The sequence below is a fragment of the Echeneis naucrates genome, chromosome 19, assembly GCF_900963305.1.
Source record: "Echeneis naucrates chromosome 19, fEcheNa1.1, whole genome shotgun sequence".
Classification (NCBI taxonomy): Eukaryota; Metazoa; Chordata; class Actinopteri; order Carangiformes; family Echeneidae; genus Echeneis; species Echeneis naucrates.
Genome location: NC_042529.1, coordinates 4165737 through 4189354, shown reverse-complemented (window position 1 = coordinate 4189354; position 23618 = coordinate 4165737). Strand labels below are relative to the sequence as shown.

The window sequence follows — 23618 nt, the reverse complement described above, 5'->3', positions numbered from 1 at the left end:
ACGATGCCACATTTACAGCTCCTGCCAGAGGAAAAGCTCCACCACAGTTTCAACATCAACTCTGAACAGTGACATTTAAAAGACGCGGGGCTCATTAATCTTCAAAACATTAATCAAGAGCCATTACTGCAAATGGCAGAAGCCTCTGCATCTCAAAAAAATGTTGTCAACAAGCCAGCAGTTTAGGTGGATCGCCTAAATGACTTTATTTTGGAGGGGCAGGTCCAAAACTGTAATACTGCACAATTATGGAAAAATAATTGAGTTCAGCTCAACAGGTTCAGTTATTTCTCACAACTGTCGTCAACATGCCTCCAGCTAATCGTCCCCTGAATGCGGGTCTTTAAAACATCATTGAGATGTTATTCTGTTCTTACAGACTAACTATCGTGCAACCCACTCCCTACCCCTCACAGGACGACCTCCAGAACTGCCAGTTTTTCCCATGTTAACTTACTTCATAACTAACATAGTTTCAAACTATGAATCTTTTCAAAATTGGTTGGATGGGGTACAAAAATGAAGCACAATCCCGGTGAGACCTGGTGCAGTTGTTGTAGTTTTTTCATCCCTGGTACCAAAAGGTATTTCAAAAGTTCAATTGCAGTGAACTGGAGTTTCTAAAAATAAAAAAATACAACATAAAAAACTGTCACATCTGCCTCCCACGGTGGCAGCAGGAAATCTACTGATAAGACTCTGAACGACACAGATTATTTCTCATAGCAAGTCGGTTTTCAGTGAGCTGCTCCTCTAACGCAGCCAAAGGTCAGGAAATGCTGGGGGACAGAGGGTGACAGTAAGGGGACGGTTCGAGGCAAGCAAGCGTGTGGAGCCATCCAGCAGGGCAGCCTCTCCACACACACACACACAAACACACACACACACACACACACACACACACACACACACACACACACACACACACACACACACACACACACACACAAGTAAAGCACAGTAAAAACCCATGCAGACACATCTATCCAGATATATATATATATATATATAGCAAAACAAGACACCGGTGAGATGTGAATGACAAAGAGAATTAAAGACACACAAAGACAGGAGCTGAAAGTATATGACATGTGAATGGTTCAAAATAAAAGAGGGAACGCACCAAGCAATGATTACAAACATTGCTTACTCTCCAAGATCGCATTCAAAGACAGGGTTATGCAAACACAATGAAGGCCCAAGGCTGGATCGCAACTCGGCACTCATGAGTCATCCAAGAGCGGGCAAAATCCTTGGTTTCTATCTTAGAAAAATAAGGGTTAGATGATATAACAAGCATGGTGCTGATGAGAAGGACGTGCACAATGTCCCTGGCCCCAAGTCAGCAGCGTGACCTTGCTCGAAAACGTGACCATGATGTGACTGTGTGTTGTTTTATCTCCCTCGATCTTGAGTGACAACACACTCAGATGTCTGAAAGAGAAACTCAAGACTGAGTTTAACGTGAATCACAGGAGTGAAAATCAATTGGCCGCAATTACAGCTGTGCTCTAAAATCCAATCTGTCAGCTGAGTAAAGTTTATAGAGTTTCACCTCTGTGTGGCAGAAATTCATAGTTTCGGGTTAAATTAATAGATCGGGCAATGCTGTGGAAATAAGGCTGACTTCCATAATAGAATAGAAAAGTGTTCCTATGTTTGATGAAATGGTGAAATCCAAGCTCAAATGTTAAAATGTGATTAATGTTTTAAATTTCTTTATTGATTTATAAAATAGTTTGTTAGTTTTTTAACATTTTCATATAGTTTGCGATGATATATAATTATCGCCCTGCACCCACGTATTCTGCTGATTATTTTCTTTGTGTATGCCCATGGAAACATATTCAGTTTTGTTATTGCCATGTTTTGTGCTCTACAGTGTGTAAAAGAAATGTTTGGGACACATTTTAAAGTTATTATGATTATATGTGTCACTCGTCGTTGACTTATAGAACTGCAATCAATAAACTGTGTTTGATTGCCTTGTTTTCAATTTCAGAGAGCAGCTTTAAGGATAGAAACAAAAAAAGCAATATGAAAACATAATAGCTCCACATTTAAGGCTGTTCATCTATATTATGATGACCTTCACCTTCACATTCACAGTAGCTTGCACTTCGAAACAAAATCAATGAATAAAAATCTACAAATCACTCCTGCCCATTAATTGTGTTACCACAGACCTGTTTGTGCGACGGTTATCAGTACATCATTGGATGAGCGGAAGTACTGACCCTTAGAAACATCTGTCAGTTTTTCCAGTGGGTACACACACACACACACACTTAGTTTGTCCTTCATCTATCTCTTGAAAAATAAGTGAAGAAATTTCTTTGGGTGAGTCACAAGATCTGAGCAGTGTGTTTGTATGTTTTTCCCCATGAGTGACGGTGTCTCAACACTGAGCCGTCACAGGTGGTGCATCCAGAATGTGCACACTTCTACCCAGACATATTTGTAATCCTCCGTTTGGGGTCCAAGGCGACAGTAAATCCATTGTATATTTGTGCGTGTCTGTCTATCGCCACAGTGTGGGACTTCCTGTGTGACTCACTGGCTGATCACTATGTAGAGCATGTGACACACACACGCACACACACACGTGCTTACACAAAAGATTTGGGAACAAATGCTGGGAGGAAAAAACTGATTTAACATCTTTAGACAGTGTCAGAACTGTCAGTTGTTGTCAACTCTGTCCACATTATATAAGCAGCTCTTCACATCTTTACCAGCCACGAGACTCAGTAAACACGACTCTGCATTATGTAAGCAATAATACACAACTGGATGGTGTACCAAAATATCATATAGCCCTTTAACTGCCGCAGCTACATCGAGTGTGTTGTCAAACTCAGGCAGATATTGAAATTATACTATTCTTTAAAATGTATTCCACAGTTGGGATAATTTAATTGGAGAAAAAAGTGCTGTTGCTATGGTTACCTGTGGTTTACAAAACAAGGTTTATTGAACACACCATAGAGGTGGAAATTGGTCACTGACCGCAGTCAACAGAGGCCAGGGGCATTAGAGACTGTGTGAAATTCAATTTTGTCATAGTAATATTCGCAAATGTTCCTGACACAGGCAAACATATTTTTAAGTTATCATTGCGTGCACTGGACAAAATGAAAGGGAAGTTCAAAATAAAGTAATTTTGTATTACGTTTTGTGTTAAGATTTGTATTATTGTATTTTCGGTAGGCTGGAAATCAAAACAAAAACTTCACATTTTAGACCGAGTGACATTGTGTATTGTTTGATTAGTCCTACCTTCCCTGCAGCTTAGTGGAAATAAATGGAAATTCAACAAAAAAATGTCAGTGCTCGCTGTCAACAGCTTTCACACAGACTGTTTTCTCAGTGAAGGGTAGATCTGCCAAAAGCCGTTCACAGGTCTGAAGTTCACAGGTCTCTGCCTGGTGCTTTCTGTCACCAGATAGAGTGTGTGAACTGCAGGAGCAGGAAAAATGACATGTACTGCTACTGTTTTTGACCACAGCTTCCCATTAATTGGCGGTACGTAACACCGCTGTCAGTGTTCTCCTTCTGTTTGGATGGAAAAAAGAAAAGATCCAATCAAATCATGCACAGGTGTGTTGGGACTCAGCCAGACTGTCAGATCTGGGTAGCGTTGTGTTTAGGTTCGATTGAGAACACCCTGATATGGCTGCAAAAATAGTAAGCATGTTGGAATTTGTCCATGTCAGAGGGATAAAGTACCAGACTTAACTCCATCATGGCGTTTCCACAGCTCACCAACCAAACAAGACAGGGAGAGATGATCAACATCCAACAATTAAATAATTAAAAATGAGCATCTCTCCTAGCCCGAGCCTTGAAACTTATAGTAAAATTGTCAAATCCAATCAACAACATGCACGTGAATGGACCATTTTAACTGACAGTTCAAATTTTATGTACAACCTAAACCTCAAAAAAAAAAAAAAAAAAGGAACTTACTACTTTGAGATGTATGCTCAGTTCTTTGCGAGGAAAGCTGTCAGAGATCACTTGTTATTCCGTCAAAGTGTCAGTTCAGAGTTTACCGAACTATCAACGATGACACAAACATAATACCTTTTTCAGAGCTTGTCTCAGAGCCAGAACTTTCATAGGACTCTGTTCGACCAGGGAGACTACAGAATGAGATGAAAGACCGCCAAGACTTTCATCTCAGAAAACAAAAAGTCAACCCCACGTACAACACACAAACAGTGTTTGTGGTATTTCAGACCTCGCAAGATGCTCTAAGTGAATCACAGATAAGAGCCTGTCAGAATCTCAAATCAGCACTGAAGGGAGGGAAAGGATCAAAGCATCATGGGAATCTCCGGGTCCAAAGCCTGAAATGTTGCCACAATGGTGAAATGAATGGTTGCGTATCAATGCTGCTGCACAGCTGAAACCAGAGATTAAACAACTTCAGTCATAGCAGGCAAGGCCGAGCTGATAATGTGAGTAAATCATCAATGTTTTGGGTGTTCAGCGTGCAGTAGAAGCAGCTGCCCACTCTGTTTGCAGAGACAATAATAGACTTGGCTGAATAGTAAATTGACTGGCTTGTTTTTTAGTACTGTGATTGCCATACTGGATAAAGAAGACTCAGCTGGGTATATTACTACCATCATAATATCAATGGCACTAAAAATACAAAATCTCACAACCAAGACCTCTTTTGCTGTCTCATCATGTCACATTGCAACAGGCAACTTATAGCTGATCAATATTTCACCACTGCATTACTTCAGGTCTGGTGGCAGAGGCAGAAAAGGCGAGGGAGGCATCACACAGGCAAGACAGCAGAGTTCAGATCCGGATCAAGAATTCATCTTTTCTCTGGGAGAGGAAAACAGCCACTAGCCTGTCACTTAAACACATTATCTGTCTAATTTGCCTATTAACGCAACATGTATCCCAGGCTGGATTCTGAGGCTGCATAACTACTTTAAAATAGTAGAAATTCCAATAAATAATTCAAAACTCATTGGAGATGAGATATTCAGTTCAGTGCAAGACTGCGAAAAGACCAAATCGTGACATTTCAGAAGGTGAAATTCACCATTTGGTACCCACCCCTCCTTCCCAAGAAAAAAAAAAAAAGCATTTAAAATGATTTAACTATCAAAACAGTTGCTGATAAATGTTATGCTAATTGACTGAACAGTTAATCAGCTCATCATTGCAGCTCCTCTGGGTTCCTTCAAATGCTGCATTATATGTATTCCTTGACTGTCACACACCCAAAATATTTTTCAATGCTCACAAACGAGACATTTATTGATTAACAGTGAACGTACAATCATCTGTTGGTTGGATTAACTAACTAGCTGGTTTGGCTATTTGCCAAACGCCCCAGAAGAAGATAGATGTCAGATAGCTGCAATAGCTAATCTTATACTTGTGGATGGATTTAGAGAAGATTATTAAGTTAGAATAAAATGATTCACCGCACATAAAATAGACATTTCTTTCAAATGTTTTAGGCAGCGCTTTGCTAAGGTGAGCAGGTAGTGAATATATCATTAAAATAAATTCTGCGACCTCTATTAAGTGGATAGATAGAACTTTGAAATGCTAATATAAGAATAATTCTAAAATTATCATTTCAAAGTTCTTTAAGTGGCTGGCATTTTTTCTTCTATAGTATTTTTCTCAATATACCAGGTCAGGGAGATTTTCTACAAAAGGTGCTTAAAGTCTTTTTTTTTTTTTTCCTATCAGTCTGTTCTCCTTCTTATACAGCATGTTCTTGTACTCCCACTTATGCAGGCCATCTGTAAAGCATAATGTTATTTAATAAGCGCCCCCTCACCTGGGTGAGAAAAATAATATAAATCCTCCCACAAGATGTCCCATAGGTAGTGACACCCACACACAACACACAGACTATTTCCACGCAAAACAGTGTGCGCCCAGGCAGTCCTATCATCTTTAGGAGATGGAGCTTGCCACTTCCCCCTGCCTCCACGCCGAGTGGCATGTGTCTCCGCAGGGAAAGTGACAGGGGGTGCATTTCTGCAGATTTCGCATATGACTGAATGCAAACCCAAATAGTACTCCCACACACACAGGGATGGGGTACTGGGACGTACACGAGGACTGATGAGGCTCATGCTGTCACACGTGCACATCTTGCACCCTCACAAGCACTGACATGCCTCTCCTGGTGATTAAAAAGTGGGTCAAGGACGACTCTCTATGAGGACAAGGGGAAAAAAAAAAAAAAAGTAAATCTGCAGTGATAGACCAGCTCTGGCTACGGCACAGATAGCGCCCACAGTGAGCATAGTATGTATGATTTATAATCCGAGGCAGAGTCAGAGATGTGTAAATAAATAGCCAGAGGCAAGACAGTTGAGAGGCTTTCGGAATAGACAATGAGCTCTGACTGTGATGTTCTTATGAAGTCGCTTAATGAGGCCTCATGAATTATATGTGCTGCCCCATCTGATGAACTCCTTAAAGTTAATTGAGTGTGTCCTTTTCATTCGGCTGATGAATGACTGTACAAATATCAGGAATTATTCCAGTGCTGTCAGCCCCCAGTGATTGCACTAAATAGCTCTTTAACAGTAGCTGTAAATGTATTCAGTGCATTATGTCACACAGCCTGAATGAGGGCTCCCTCTCTCTTCAACAAAAAGCAAACAGCAAAACAAAAATATCGCTATTTGGGTCATTAAATTGCACAATAAAAGTGTTATATACACAGTAAAACCTCTTTGTCATATATCTGATTGATTGGGATTCAGACCATCAAGCAGCACATCCTCCCATCCCCTCACTGCAACACTCTCTACGGCTCCTGTGACATTGCACTAGAGAGCTCTGCTGGTGATAGAGATGGGTCTGTCCTCTAATAACACTCATCCTCTGAGGACTGGAGAGGAAATGGAGAGGGGTGGAGTGGAGGTAAGAGCACAGCTATCTGCTCAGTCTGCCAGTGCTGGAGTTCCCTTCTCGCTGTAGCTGCAGAGGCAGCATCTGCCGCAGTGATGGAGGGAGAGGGGAGAGGAGAGAGGGAGGGGAAAGGTGAGCTGGTGAGAAATGAGATAGCGGGAGGAAGACGGCAGTTCTGGTTGTGTGTTTAAAGTGCCAAAACACACCTATTCAGCAGTATTTCCTGCCCAGACACTAATCAGGCCTACTGTGTCCAGGTCCTCTTTTATGAGGGCCTCCTGTCTATTGTTTCATTAGAAGTGTTTGCTGAGCTTTGTGATCTAGGACAGGGCTTGAGAGAGGCGATTAATAACTCTGAGGATGAAGGAGCTGTCTTCCGGGCCAACTTTGAAAACTGTGCCACTTCTTTAAAGCGGTGGGGAGGAAGAGGCTGGAGCAGCATCGAATAAGGACAGCGAGGTGAGCGTTTCGTTGGGTTGTGAATGGCTGTCTCTAAAAAAAATGGTTTTTAAAGTCAACACGCTCCCCCTCCCCTGGGAGACAATTAAGTTGCTGTTCTTTTGCAACTTCTGTTCCCTTATGATGTTGCCATGGGTCCAGAATGAACTGTTGGCGGCTCCTGCCTGCATCGATGTTCAGACAACTATCGCTGGATTATTGTGATGCTGATTAAAACCTCACAGCGAGAAATGCTCTGCCTAGTTCTAGAGACACACAGAGAATGCATATTCTTAATATTGCTATATGAATGTGTAACTCTCAGAAAATCTGACACTATGTTTCTCATGTCTGCAAGTTCACATTTCACTGAGCTGTGATGAAAAGAAGTGGCTGTTAGCACTGCTGCTGAAGTGGGTAAAATAAGCCAAGCACATCACAGCAGCCAACTTTCTGTCGGCGGGCACATTCCCAATTCATTGAACACATCCTTTTGAAGACTGTTCACCGCTCACCTTTGGAGAGGATAGTCGTCCTGGGAGTGACATCCAGGTCCAAAGAAGGGCTGAAGGGGAAGGCCCACAGCTGTGACAGCCTTGTGAGGAGCAGCAGGATCAGCAGCAGGAGCAGGAGGGGCTGCACTGACCTCTGGTCTCCCATGTTTCACACACGACCGGGGTGCAAGCACAGCCTCGAATGCACTCAATTAACCGTACACGATTTTAAAATGTGCATCTGTCGGGGCCCCAGCAAGTGAATGTAGACCCTTTGATTATCTTCCAGCTGAGAAAGGTCTGTGCAGAGAAAGAGAAAAACAGTGTGCGTTAACTAAACAAGAAGAGATTCAGCGTACCAAACGAGTTTCTTGTAGAAGTTTTGTTGAGAGAGACGATTAAAAGCTGGCTGAACATTTGCTGAACAAACACTGAACCACCTCAGGGGAAACACTTTACTTTACTTATCAGTAATACTAGAAGTTGTTGAGCACTCAGATCCTTAACTTGAGTAAAAACATCAATATTATTGAAAAACATTCAGCTTCAGTAAACAGCCCACATTCAAAATCATACTTGAATAAAGATATTATCAACCAAACACACTTGAAGTATCAATTTCACTAGCGATTAGCATTGAGTGCTAAAAAATATTCAAGTTTCCCTTGAAAAGTACTTGTAGTTAAACAAATTACACTGTAGCACCACATAAGGTGTCAGGCAACTCCTTCAAAACGGTCACGAGTGCATCAGACAATGACACTTCCTCCTCCAATCTTCCCCTTATGTCCCAGTGTCCACCAAAGGCAGCAATTAATGATGTCCAAATATGAAAGATAGGCATTATGAACTTTCATGAGGAGACACATTGTATGAACTTTCTTTTGCCTACTTGACAGCATGAGCAGAATAGTACATGCTGATATGCATGATCACTCTCTGATTACAACCAATTAGCCAAAGTGAATGAGCAAGGTGCTGTTACATAAAAAGACCATTTAAAAAGTTTCTGAAGTTAAATAAAGTGTCCCCTGTGATGCAATATTGCAACACACAACTTCATCTCTTAATTAGCTGTGTGCACACTGGAGCAGCATGATGGATAATCTAGAGATTAGGCCCTGAGCCATCAGCACAATCTCCGCCTGGCTGCTCGTTCTCTGGCTCTGTCACTGATCAAAGGGTCAACACAGCGAATCCTGCTCCACCACGCACGGACACTGGAGAATAACCAGCTTAATCTCCACGGCTGCTTGCTGCTGCAGCACATCACTCACAGCGTGAGGCACAAAGACGCTAATGACCTCTCTGTTAGCACTTTGGGTGTTAAACTTTGAAACCAACCCATGACATGACAATGTGGGAGAGGAAATGTTTGTGATGGTGATGGGTGCTGGGATCCTTTCTACTTTCCTTCAGTTAACCAGAACCATTTCCACCCAAAGTAACTCCATCACTTTTACATCACAAAACAGGCATCAGCCAAAAGACGTTTGATTCTCTCTAAACTACGTTCACGTTGAAAGGAGCTGAAGTTTCCTTCGTATCGTGCATCTTTTCACTGATGAAGACAGCTGAAAGTAGTACAAAGAAAAAGGTCACACTGTGAAGATTTGTGCCTTTAGAAAACTTATTGCATGGAATTATTTACACAACACGAGATTTTCCACAAAGAGAAAACCGAATTTGATGTATTAAATTAGTGAAGTTCTCACCCGTCATTGCAAGTTAAGGCAGAACATCAGTGCAACATGAGTCTCCCCAACACCATGTCTGCCGAAACTGGCAAAGAGGACAGCAGATGAGCCAGGCAGGCGGGCGGGCATGCTGGTGAGAAGCCCTTTGGTGTGGTTTTGTAAGCTGCTGCTCTTATACACATAGCTCACAGCAAACATGCCATTGTCCCAACACATCTGCATTTGTGTTTGGCGTTTTCCGTGGTAGTGCGTGTGTGTGCGCTGCTCAGTAGGAGCTGGCAAGGACGTTAACAATGTGGCGTTCACCTCACTGAAGCATGGAAACTCTGGGGGGGGGGCAGGGAAGACAAACACATGATAGGAGACGAGAAGAATCGAATTCAAACAGCAGGCAGCATCTGAGACACCTTTTATTTTGCAAAGACTTCAACCTGGTTATTGATCCTCAGAGCTGGGCTCAAAACAGATCTACTGGGACACTTTAACCTAATTTCAGTGATATTTTCTACTCTCTGGGCCTCATCAGACATCCTGAAATTAATCCATTATTCACCTACAGCGTATGAAGACGTTTGAAGAAGCTGTTCTCCAATGAGAGCATCTGCCAGGATGATTTGCTAAATATCTCGCCTGACATTTCAGCAGAATGATCAATAAAACAAGTGAACTATTCTTCGACTTTCTTTCGATACGTGCCACTTAAAATGTCAAACACACTTTTGCACCTTTGATTACAACCATCTAATGGGTAGCTGTAATCAATACACACACAATCAACATTTTATTTTATTCAAGGTGGTTGTGGACTATATATGATGTGCAGGAACATGACATATTTTTCTTTTTCTTTTGCTCTATCCCAAAACCAGCGGGGGTTTTCACAGAGCCAGAGCATAAATGAGATTACTTACACATTAAGGGAGGAATGAGTGGGTTTACCCTGTGGGCCACAGTCACCACGATGTGGAGAATCTTAAGGAAAATCTTCTCCAGGAAGTGTGAAATTATGATTGTGTCACAATTACTATGCTTCTTTGGACACAAAAATATAAATATATATAAGTTTGGGTGGCTGTTTGGGTTTATCTGATAAGCAAGAACTGATAAAGCCTCCAGCACACCCAAAAGGACAATATGTGATCATAGTTTCCTTGGACCTGTGTGACTTAATCAAAGAGATACAGTGAATTTGAACAGTTAAATAGACTGTTCTTCTGCCTGGTGCCTGTACTATTATTGAAATCATCTACTATATAATCTGTGATGACAGATGATCTCATTATCTTTTGCTCCGTGAGATGGAGCCCCCCTCCCAGGGACATTTCTTGTTCAGGTGTCAACCTTTTTCTAATAAAAACATTCTGTGATTGGAGGGGTTGTTGAGAAATACAAAATGATGATCTACGACACGCTGGGAAATTGATTTTGTCTTCAAACCCATTTGTTTTGCTCCGTCGTAAAAAGTGTTTACTCTGGAGAAAACAGGACTTTTCAGATTAAATGGTGGTAAATAATGACACGAATCATCTGAAGTTGGCGGGTAGGCTAATTATAGTGTGCAGGATGATACTGAATCTGACCTTATGTGATTAAGTCTGCTTCTTCCAACAACCTCAATGGTGTAACGTACTGCACATCATGATCACCACCTATTGTGTACGTGGTTTAGTCGTCACACGTTGTTAAGGGTAAATTGAGCTGGCTGGTTCATTTCAGAAATGAGTCAAAGATTTCAGTGTAAAAGTAATTTCATGTGGCTTCACTTTTCACCAGCACCCATTCGAATCAAAGAAATTAGAGCGATCTGTAATTTGTGGCTTTTTTTTTTTTTTTTTTGGTGGGGAGAAGAGGCTGCCATTTTGCATCTGGTGTTTTGTTTTAAGTTGCTCTTTCATCTATCACAAAGCCCCTTTTGATGGGGTGTTTGAGCTGTGACGTCATGAAAAGAACAATTAGCTGATGATAAACTTATCAACATTTACTCTGAACACTGATGAACCTGACGTTACAGATCTGCCCTTTGTTGTTGACCTGATTAAGGGCAGTAATTAAAGAAACAGATCACACTGCACTCAATTAGAGTTTTAAAGCCTTTAAAATTATTTCATTCCACTAATGCCACTTTACATATCTATCTATCTGAAAGTATATAAATAAGTTCAACTTGACCTGCCACCATATTCAAATACAATTAACAATTAATGAATCCATACCATAAAATAACTTGATTGATTCATATTATTGATGATACCTTACACTAGTGAAATCCTGATTACATTACTTATAATTGAGGGTTGTTTTTTTTTTTTGGTACATTTTCCTTTCATTTCTTACACCACATCTCACCATCCAGTGATTTTATTCCTAATTACCGGACAAAAGTTATGAATGGCCCCTGACTGGTTTAATAAGCTTTCATATAACCTCTGACTTATTAAAAAAAGGTGGTGACCGGTGGTGAGTAATGGCCTCATTACACCAACAAGAAGGCCAAAGTTAGAGCTGAAAAGGAAGCAGATTTTTCGAGCCAATCTTTGACTTTGGTAAGATCGCAGCCAGCTCAGAGAAATCACACACACAAAAAAATAAAAAATAAAAAATAAAAAAAAAATCACCGGATGAGGCTTTAGGTAAAATAAATAAACAACATGAGCTGACTGTGGCGGCGTTTGCAAACACCCTCCCAGGTGCACCTGTCCGAGCCGGACTGCAGCAGGGACCGAGCGGTGTGGTCACCTTCACCTGAGTCCGGATCACACGGACAGAGACGGCAAAAGTGGAGCAAAAAGACGGAAAACACTCACCTGACTGTTTTATGAGGGGGGGGTCCGAGAAAATCCCGAGTCCGAGTCTCAGTCTGAGTCCTCACAGCTGCGAAACACCGAACTGCTCCGCCGCTGCTGCAGTCAGCCAATGCTCGCTCGCTCTCTCTCTCTCTCTCTCCCTCTCTCTCTCTCTCTCTCTCCCTCTCTCTCTCTCTCTCTCTCTCTCTCACTCTCACACACACACACACACACACACACACACACACACACAGGTTGACTTGCCTTATCTTTTGATGACATTTCTGTCATGCCTCTGCTTTCCTTGAAACACATGAAAGTAATTCGTTTTTGCTTTTGCTATATTTGGAATAAAAAAATCTATAAAATATTATAATATAATGGAATATACACATCCTATATGGTTTTATACAGTTTCATATCCTGCGACATCTATGTTTGTTTTTATCTTTTAATGAGGCTTTTTTGTGAGTAAGTTACATAAAAGGGATATACAGAAAACTACGCATCGAGAGTGTTATGTAAATATGAACTTGGTATTTGAGTATTTTAACGTGACACTACTTTTGGTATAAAGTGTGAGTTTATGTGTGTCCATTTAATATATGTTTTGTGACTGACCCCTGCTGGATAGAAAGCAAAAAAGCAGAAATTCAAACTCCAGTTTTCTGCCCCTTTCCTGATCCCCTGAAGTGGAGCTGTGTGGATATTCACCAGGTGTTTTAGCACAATATCTCATGTGCCACAAGTATCAGCATACATTTCCATGCCTATAATGTTTTTTATCTAATCTCTACCAAAGCCAGTTGTTTTTCTGTCATGTTGGGACGTAAAGGCACATTACGGTGTAAAGGTGAGGCAGTATGAACAAAACCAGAACCTTGAAACTGAAGCCATGTATAATTTTCATTTTTAAAACTGGTGCTTTTGTCCAAATGTCCTGCCCCGATAAAAGCCCGTGACAACTTGTTCTTAAAAGCAATATTAATATTTTAAAGTCGTGCACTCATCTGCAGCATACACTACCTGACAGGTGCTTTAGAGGCCTACTAACCTAAAGCAGTGCAAAATTATACGATTGCTGCACTCCTCTAGTTTTAAATATGTCCATGGATTTTACTGATAACAGTATAATGTGTTATTGTATCTTCTCTCTTAGTCTTTTAAACCATATATCAGACTAAATCAGACCTCACACACTGAATCATACTTCTGGTATTTTATCTGTTCAAACAGAGTCAGAGTGAGACCACACTGTCTTCTGTGTGGCTCCCCCCCCTCCACCCCCCACAACGGACATATTGGGAAAGATTTGCCTTATACCTGCGTAGCTATGAACAGTGAGAATACAATACCAGTTTCATTAAATATCAGAGATTCATCTACGTCTGCCGTCTCCACTGACAATCACATTTAAAACCACTTTAATGTGGAAATGGTAAAAGGGGAGAGACTGGCTGAAGGAATGTCTCAAAGCTTTGTCAGACAGAAACTGAACAAAAGATTATATCCGTTTTGTGCTGATCTAAGCTGAGATAGGAGACAGTAAAATATATAAAACAGTCAAAGAAATTCTGCTTCATGAAGCATAAACAACGGGACGTATAAAAACGAGTTTAATATCGCACATGAAGAAATGAAATGGCACAGAGTAAAAGAAAGTGATTATTTGAACATGTCACATGATGAGATGAATATATCAGTAAAATATATATATATATTATCATACGTTTTTTTTAATGGTCAATGGCCTGGACATCCAGTCTGTGGAGGGAGGGGTCTGTTCTTATTGCCCCCCCCCCCCCCCCAAAGAGACCAGAAACCAGAAACCAGACTAGACCAGACCAGACCCCTCCAAACAGGCCAGAGACTAGACCAGACAAGCCTGGAGCCCCCCCCCAAAGAGACCAGAGACCAGCGACCACAATAGACCAGACCAGAAGACCGGACTGGACCCCAAAGAGACCAGAGACCAGCGACCACACTAGACCAGACCAGACCCCCCCAAAGAGACCAGAAACCAGAAACCAGACTAGACCAGACCAGACCCCTCCAAAGAGGCCAGAGACTAGACCAGACAAGCCTGGAGCCCCCCAAAGAGACCAGAGACCAGACTAGACCAGACAAGCCTGGACCCCCAAAGAGACCAGAGACCAGCGACCACAATAGACCAGACCAGAAGACCGGACTGGACCCCAAAGAGACCAGAGACCAGACTTGACCCCCCCCCGCAGAACAGACCCCTCCCTCCCTCCCTCCACAGATCCCTCCGCGTCACGGATCTGAGTATCAGACCGGAGTAGTCGTGACGTGGACTGTCCTCCTCCGCCGTGACCGAAACACAACCGGAGCAGCAGCCGGGCGGTTCGCCTCCACACCGAGCCGGACACGATTCACCCAGCCAGGACAGCCACACAACTGTCGGTACGTAACAATTATTTTTTCTGTGATAACCTCTTTTTTTCGGCGTTAACCAGCCAATGCTAACGGTTAATAAAGCTAGCTAGTGCTAACCATTGGTAGTTAGCAGCTAGCTCTCAGTTAGATAGTCTTGGCTGTTAATAATATTATTGTTGTTATTATTATTATTATTATTATTATTATTATTATTAAAGCTTGCTGCTGTGGACAGACACAACACAAAACAACACACAACATGTACCGTGTTCAGTTAGTTATCGCTGTAGTTAATAATGATGACAACAGCCTGTCTGTTAGCAGCTGTTTGCTGGTGTCTCCTTTTCATTTTGGCTCTTTCCTCTTCTTATTATTATTATTTGCTCCAAGAGGACTTTCAGTCCTTTTATTTTTATATTACTGTTTCAGTTGATCAGTGCCTGTTACTGTAAAACCCCGCCTGCTTCTGATTCGTGGCATTAACTTCCTCAGATGTTGGCACAAGCCCAGCCAGCATCCGATCATTGTGTGCTTCCTTCTTGTCGTGCCGGTCTGTGAGTGAGGACAACAGGTGTGTAAATGTGCCTCAGCTCCACACGGATGGAAACGACCCTGAATCTGCCTTGGCTGAGAGCACATGAATTGGATATTTGTAGATGTTACCAAGTGGACCACTTCTGATTTAGTAAGATATGTGCTATGAGATGCGATATGTTGCAGCCAGCTGCCATCCCGCCTCACTGCACGGATCTGATTGGAACAAGGCTGCAGAGATTTTAGTCATACACCGAGGACGCTGCTTAGGCCAAAATGTCCTATCTCCCCCCAGATCCTGAGATGAAAGTGTGGCTGTGCAGCCGAGCTTACAGTAGATGCCACACTGTGCTTGTCTCTGACAGAAGGTATCACGTTGGCTCGACACACTTAGTGTGAGATGTTATATGGCAATCCCAACGTGACAGAGTGTTTGTAGATCCCAGCAAGTCTGAGCTTGTGATACTCAGGTGTGAATGAAGAGGACTATTGGTGTTTTTCAAGGGAATTCTTGTCCCTAGGTTGCAATTTGCAATTTGGGGCTTCAAGGGGAAAGTGGAACACTGCAAGGGACTAATAAGAGTGATGCAGGATTTGTCCTCGGGTGGTGCAATAAAAGATGGTGTGATATAGTGATGAAGCTTCTGAGGGTTTAGATCAGGTCCCCTTTTCATTCACAGATGGTGTAAATTACTAAGCATAGCACCTTCAAAAACACCATCATAGCACAGTGTTGAATGTGACACCCAGGGAGAATAAAGCACAGTGAAAGCAAATAGCCTGTGAAGAGAATCGTGTGACTTTCCTTATGTTGTGCCCTGAAGAAGAACAGCTTTTTATGGGGATTGAGGTGGAGCGTCAGTAGCTATTATAATGATGGGAAAATTACAGTTTAACTCACACGCACAACACATCTGGGCGTGGGCCAGATGGAAAAAAGGAACAGAGGTCCACAGCCAACCTAATAGGCACTTACTGTTACTTTGCTATAAAAATAGCTCCCTTTGCTCTCCACAGACTCTACGGCAAGACAGGAATGTTAATGCGACATTGTGTTATCCATGTCGGAATTTCATAATGACATATTGTAGTCATTTCCAGTAATGATCAAAAATGCCTTTTTATGTATTTTTGTGTTTCACTGCAAGATAATACATATTCCTGTAGCTACTGAACTGAAGATAACTCGCCCTGTTTTTTTGTTTTCTGTTTTTTGAAGTCTACCATGTGGTTGTGACCCTGGGTCAGCCAGGCCGTGAGATGATTCCAGCTTGGCACGGAGAAAAGACGGAGCACAGAGACTGAGAAAGAAGAATGGGCAGGAGCATCTGGGGTTTCTGGCAAGGCATCTTCTCTACAGCAGTGCTCTACGGTTCTTTGGCCCTTTTTACCTCTATCCTCCACAATGTCTTCCTATTGTACTATGTGGAGACCTTTGTGTCTGTCTACAAGATTGATAAAATCTCCTTCTGGGTGGGAGAGGTAAGCTCAGAGACACCTTGGTCTGTGTTTGAAATTGTGCTTGATACGCAGTATTCATTATATGTTAGCTATAGCAAATGTGAAGTTTGCAATTATTATTATCATGATTACTAATTTTATAATTTTATAAATTAATAACTTTTCAAGAGTCATTGTCATCCTGCATGAGTTCTTTTGACTGTCAAAAGCTTGATAACTTGATTGACTTTCCAATCTGATGTGCTGCAGACGGTGTTCCTCATATGGAACAGTCTTAATGACCCTCTCTTTGGCTGGCTGAGTGATCGCTCTTTCCTCAGCTCTCCTCAGTAAGTGCCTCAATCTTTCTTCCTTGATTTCCTTCCTTTCTTGATGATTAGCTGATATATTTTTGGGTTTCTTAGCGCTGTGCGGGATCAGTTCTGTGGAAACTTTTGTGTCTGTGTATTTATATTTTCCGAGTGACACATCCCCATAATTGTTTTAACATGTGTCTGTGTGTGAAATTATCCTAATATTTAGTAAAAAAAAAAAAAGTGAATTAAATTGATCACATTAATTATAGCATCTGGGGAAAGATCCACAGTTGGGATATAGATTTCTACCCTACCAAATATGTTTACTACACATATCACTCCAACATCTCTGATGGAAAACATTTATGCATCAGTTTTTTCAGCTGCAACAGTGCTCAGCTTTGTTGAACATGAAGCTGCCACCTTTGTTTATATTTCATTTTGTGACTCTATGTTTTCAAAAGGTGTAGTCCAAACAAAGTTTATCATCTTATTCTGTACCAATTTCAGTTATACTTGCACATATTTAAGCTGTTGCACTGCAGGGACATGTGCGTATTTAGCTTTCTTTATCTTATTTTTTGGGTGCTGTTTCCCTGTTTATTTTGGTGGTTATATAGCACAGTTGTGGCCAAGTGGCCCCTGATAAATCCTCCAATAAAAAAAAAAGACAAACAGTTTGAGAGTATTTAAACAGAACTGTTGGCCCAAGTTGTTTTAGGCTCTGTGTCAGACTATGCCAGAGACGTTGTTTAATCATTACGACACACGCTCTTTTATCTACCAATGTTTTTGTTTTCTCACCCAGGGCAGGTTCTCAGATCACAAATCCAGAGGTGGTGTTGAGGCGCTTGAAAGCTCTCTCCAGAAATGGCCCTCTCTTTGCCATGTCATTCTTGGCCTTCTGGGTGGCATGGGCCAGACCAGGCCTGCAGTTTCTGCTGTGTCTGTGCCTGTACGACGGTTTCCTCACCATGGTCGACCTCCATCACAGCGCCCTCCTGGCTGACCTCGCCGTGTCTGCCAATGACCGCACTCGCCTCAACTTTCACTGCTCAGTGTTCAGCGCTCTGGGCTCATTCTCTGTTTTTCTCTCCTACTCATTTTGGGATAAGGAAGATTTTTACTTTTTTCGTCTCTTCTGTGTGGCTCTGGCCGCTTTTTCCATTCTGGGTTTTTTTGTAGTGTCCAGGCTGCTTCAGCAACGTTTTCACAAAGAACTCCGTCCAAAACAGGATGAAGCACTCAAAGAGTAAGGATTTTGAAACATTTAGATTTCCTGAATAACTCTGACGACTGTGCCTCTTAATCTCACTCTTCCTCTTTATTTTTGTACTGTCCCAGATTGAGTGTTGGCCCTGCTCCATTTACCCATCCAGACAGACCTGTCACTATAGGACAGTATATCAAGCAGCTCTCCAAACACAGAAACTTCATGTGGTTTGTGTCAATGAACCTTGTTCAGGTGAGAGAAACTTAAAGCCTAAACTTATTGAGTGTGCTGCAAATGGAAAGTTTTTAAAAGTGAAAAAGGAGACATATGTGAGTGATGTGGACCACATTTAATATAATGTTAGTCATCAGAGCAAACTTACACTTCAATTGCACAATATTTATGTGGTATTTATATAGTATAGTGTTGGTAATGGGATAAATATAATAGATCACAGTAAATCAGTGCAGAGAGGATTTTGTGGAACTTCACAAACACTCCAGTGTTTAATTTTTCTTTATTTCATCAGCTTAGTTATATTCTATGAATGTTTTCCCTCCCTCTGCAGGTGTTTCACTGCCATTTCAACAACAACTTCTTCCCTCTTTTCCTTGAACATCTCCTTTCTGATAATATCTCTGCCTCTACGGGTTCTATCTTACTCGGTAAGAAAACAAGATGTGACTCTGACAATCTGCTCTTTATGTATGTATGTATGTGTTGAGTTAGGTTACACAGACAAACAACAGTGCGGTAGTTATGATAGCATTATGTGGGCAATCTAGTGCCATTCCTATTTTACAGTTAAATGTGATGAAAGAATTTATGAAGAACAGATTTTAGTTACCAATGAAAAGATGAATTTGGACTGTGTTAAATTTTTAAAGCCAAAAATAAATAAATAAATAAAATCATCCCAAATTAAAGAAAACCAAGTAGCCTCAGGTTTGAGGAGCCAGTCAAATTGTGGCTACAATGAAGTCGTTATCAGTTTTGTTTTGTTTTTTTAATTTCATTTGCAGTCTGGTATGTTGGCATTCCACCTCCTTTTCTTTTTACCAAGATTATTATTTCTGCTGATTTTTAGTCTTTTAATTTTTTTAATGCTGCTCTGCTTCTGCTCTCATGCAGGGATCTCTTACATTGCCCCCCACCTGAACAACTTGTATTTCCTGACACTGTGCCAGCGTTACGGGGTTTACCAGGTTATCCGCTGGCTATTTATGCTCAAACTGGGACTTAGTGTGGTTATGGTGCTGGCAGGGGCTGACCACATTTATCTGCTGTGCATCTTCATTGCTAGGTATGGCCATGTACACACATCAGCACACGCATTAGATGTGTGACAGCTTATTCTGCTTTGTTTGCTTGATTCTCTTTTTGTTTTTGTCTTTTAGTTGTTTGTTTTTTAAGGTTTATCACTTTAAGAGCTGACTTCACAATCACACAGCAACCACTTATTGAGAGGAAGCAGAATCACAGCGTTCACAAGGGCATGCCAGTTTTCAAGTTAACACATTTGTTTCATGTTATATTGAAATATTGTGTTACCTTGTCTTTGCCTGAGATTTTTTAGACCTCTGTTGCTGAGAATGAGAAACTGCACTTGATTTATGTAGCCATGAAAGACACTTCAAGGGGAGAATGGAAAGATTTAATGTAAACATGTGAACATGGATCAGAGAGCAGTTCCTGGGAGCCTCGGACCATGTGTTAAATTCCTTTTGAAGAGTTGGGCTCCAGTTGAAGGACACAGACCATTTTCTTACATCTTAATGTGATTTAGGGCTTGATTATTTCAAAGTTAAAGAATTATATTTTAGTCAGGATTAGAAAGGCTTCTCAAGCTCTATTCAGCTGAACCCGGATGATGTGTGGTTAGTCCTTTTACTCACAGTTGTGGCAGAAGTAAAGACACTGTGAATCCCTTTGGTTCTTTAACTCTGAAAGTTTAAAGGTAAGCTGATGTTAAAAGAAGAAAAATAAAACAAATGTTGACCACAGGTGATAAAGTTATTTCACACTGTGTGCTGTGGTTTTACACACTTTAGCCCAGTCTGTGAAGACAGAAAGTGGCTGTGCCCTTGGAGACTGCAGAGGTTTTGTGTTTGAGCTGTAACCTGCCTTCTCCTTTCCCTAGTAACCGGGTATTTACAGAGGGAACGTGTAAGCTGCTGAAGCTGGTCATTTCTGATCTGGTGGATGAAGATTTTGTGGTTAATCGACGGCAGCAGGCTGCCTCCGCACTCCTCTTTGGGATGGTTGCCTTGTTGACCAAACCCGGACAAACATTTGCTCCACTTATTGGCACCTGGCTGCTGTGTGTTTACACAGGTACAGTAAGGAACCGTCACACTTGATCCTTGGCCATCTTGTTTTTCAAGTTGCGTTCCTGGAACGCAACGTATTGTATCAAGTAGCCCAGCTGGTTCAGCAAGTCACAGGAATTCCAGCTCTATCTGTGTAAATACAATACATGTAATACATGAAAAATGTGGTGTTGATAACAATCTTGTAACTGAAACATTCAGAAGGGACAAAAAGTTAAATTAGACAACTGGACAGCCAGACGGATCTGCACACGCTGCCTTCAGTAAATTAGTCAGTAGTTATATGAGAGGTGACTTTACCCCCGGACAGAGCCGGGCTCATTTTACACTTTGAGTAGCATAAACTGTCTTTTTTATCTTTAGCTGACAATCTCATCTTCCTCAGAGCAAAATATTACTGTACTCCCCCATATTTTAAGCCTTGATTGTATCACTAATGGCCTTAAGAAATGCTCTAATAGAATTTTTTGTGTAGCCTTACTAGCTTTGCTGTACATTCAAGTTGGATTTGTGGTTTTCCTACATTGAAATCTAACTTTTTCTGTTGAAATCCTTTTCCACAGGTTATGATATTTTTGAGAGAGAACCTGTGAAGGACTCTCTGGTTTCTGTGCCTGACATTGCCTCTGGCTCAGGGACTCCACCTCTACGCCTGGGCTGCTTCTACATGTTGGTGTTTGTGCCTATCACCTGTGCCCTGCTTCAGCTGGCCGCCTGGTCACGCTTCACGCTTCATGGCCGCAAATTGCAAGGGATCAAGAATTTAAGGCAGGGGGCCCAGCACGGCCACCTAATTGATGTCAAGGCCATATGAACTGAGTCGAGTTGGTTGAAGCTGCACACAGACACTTTTAAATTATCAGATTTACAGTCCCTTTGATAACAGTTTAGGAGGTGGTGAAACATAATCCGCAGCGGGATAAGAACCACAACACAACTTTCTTTGGGTTTGTTGACAGTGAAAAATGCACAATGGGCTGATAAATCCCACTGAAAAAAACAAACACAGGAAAGATTTTAAGCAACAACACTTGCCTTATTTTATACATTAAGATGTTGACCTATATTTATATTTGAACAGATGACCAAAAGTTAAAGTGAAACCAATCAATCCTTTGGCTGAAGAAGGACCAAGGTGACAACTTCATGGTGCAGGCCAAAGCTAAGATGTCTTCTTTAAAACTGCTTTGCTGCTCAGAAATTATTAACAAATAAGGAGTTTGATCATACTGTTCTGATTTTTAATGTTATTAACAGGATAAAGAAAATGGAATAAAACTGCATTAATGTGTTCATAGTGTTGTTGATACTGCATGGATCCTGCACTTCAGAGCCAGTTCATTATTTTACATCTCTTTACATTAACACAGAATGTCCTGCCAATCTGATGTCGACAACTGTTTTCTGATACGTCCTGTATTGATGGTCATGATGATGACGTATTTGCACAAACTGCCATTTGTCTGTTGTATTTCTGACATACTGAGTGTGACATACTTAATGTACTGTAATAATCCAAATTGGAAAAAAATATTTATACCAGTAACCATATTGTCGAAGTTTTTTTTTTTTTTTTTCCTTTAGGATATACAGAGAATGTGTGACTTTACCACAAATAAACCTCATCTGCGTTGAAAGTCAAACACCTGTGTAAGACGAAGTGAAACTTGGCTAAACTGGCTCATTAATGTGAAATGATTGGACCATCTGTTTGTGGGAAATCTCTTTGCTACAATGAGCAACTTGTCAAGGAAGTGAAATCAAATGTCTCCACTGAATTCTTGATGCTGACACCTCAATCAGTGCAGAAGACAAAAAAAAAATGCTCCCCAGTCTGTATCCTCTCAGTGTCAAGCTTCACTGTGTGGTGATTAACAGACCTTCAGTAGCCTGTAGGACACAACACCAGAACTTTTGTGCTTCCCAAATAACATTACTTTGACTGAAGATCAGCTCCAGATACATATGTGTTCGGGATCCACGTGACCGGAAGAGGCGTAGCTTCAGGGCTGGTTTTCAACAAACGATGGGAACAACATGAGGCGAGATTATTTAAACGTGGTGATTATTTTGTGTAGCAAATTTAAACACTTAAATACACACATGGGTGAAAAAAACTTTGTCTCACTAGTTGAACAATAGATATTTTATATTTCTTAGCTGGGGCCTTTCCTGACGAGGACGGAAGTAGCAGGAAGTAATCCTCTCATGATTTTACTCTTTGAGAGCACACAGCGCATGCCTATGATGATCCATTAGCTCGTTAGCTCATTATTTCATTATGTTTAAACCATATATTAATTTATTTATCCTTTTATGAGACTAAACGTCACAGTACTTATCTGTCCGACGGTTTATTTTCGATTTACTTTGAGGGCTGCATGAGCGGAACCAACGTGCGGGTCACCCATCATGCACCGCGCGCGAGATTTCAAAAGTTCGAGTTTGCGTCAACGCCGTCGTTAAAAGTTTATAAACGCTTTTTCCAAACAAACGCATCGGAAACTTTGACCTTTTAAACGGTGGCGGATGACATGGACGGTGGGGCGACCGGACACCGTCCATGAAGAAGGTGATTATGAAGTTCGGGGTTCGGTTCTGTCGTGTTTCTCTTCAGACCGAATGAATCTTTCCCCTTTTATTAAAGATTTCCGCGGAGAGGAGCGACATGAGGCCGAATCAACTTTTAATTCTTTCAATTAAACAAACTTTTTTTTTTTTTTTCTATTTATGTCGAAGTTTCCCCGCTTTAAAGAAAACAACCTGTAGATAAATAAATGCGTATTATCATTGAAAATAAATGATAAACTGTATTTCACTTTTTTTTTTCATTTATTTATTTATCTAAAACATAAAAACAACAAAAAATTAAAAAAAGAACACCAGCAATAAGGATTAAAAGCCAGCAGAGGGCGTAAACAAAGCACAGTTCAGGGATGACAAAAATACACAAATATACACACAATGTGTGTGTATTATATAATATATATGATATATCTTCATGTTGTTGTTTATATTCGTATAATCCTACAGAAATATACATCCTGATAATGATGGGATGTTTGT

The 23618-nt window shown here is 41.1% G+C and overlaps 2 protein-coding genes and 1 pseudogene across 2 annotated transcripts in view; 2 read left to right on the top strand and 1 right to left on the bottom strand.

Moving 5' to 3' along the window:
- sema4gb (sema domain, immunoglobulin domain (Ig), transmembrane domain (TM) and short cytoplasmic domain, (semaphorin) 4Gb) overlaps positions 1-12442 on the bottom strand; it is a 28222-nt gene extending 15780 nt beyond the window's left edge. Inside the window, exons 1-2 of the mRNA XM_029527924.1 lie at positions 12343-12442; positions 7863-8141 (exon numbers count right to left, since the gene is read on the bottom strand). Of these exons, the coding sequence (XP_029383784.1) occupies positions 7863-8007 (145 nt within the window). The 5' untranslated portion in view covers positions 8008-8141; positions 12343-12442. The remainder of the gene's footprint in view (positions 1-7862; positions 8142-12342) is intronic.
- A 2173-nt stretch (positions 12443-14615) lies between these two features.
- On the top strand, positions 14616-22153 carry mfsd13a (major facilitator superfamily domain containing 13A). The gene is made up of 9 exons (XM_029527580.1): positions 14616-14745; positions 16472-16734; positions 16963-17042; positions 17818-18261; positions 18354-18474; positions 18791-18887; positions 19354-19525; positions 20363-20556; positions 21116-22153. Exons 2-9 carry the CDS (start codon positions 16567-16569, stop codon positions 21364-21366), a joined length of 1527 nt encoding a protein of 508 aa, XP_029383440.1. The 5' UTR covers positions 14616-14745; positions 16472-16566; the 3' UTR covers positions 21367-22153.
- A 996-nt stretch (positions 22154-23149) lies between these two features.
- LOC115060576 (uncharacterized) lies at positions 23150-23273 on the top strand (annotated as a pseudogene).
- Positions 23274-23618: the final 345 nt, after the last annotated feature.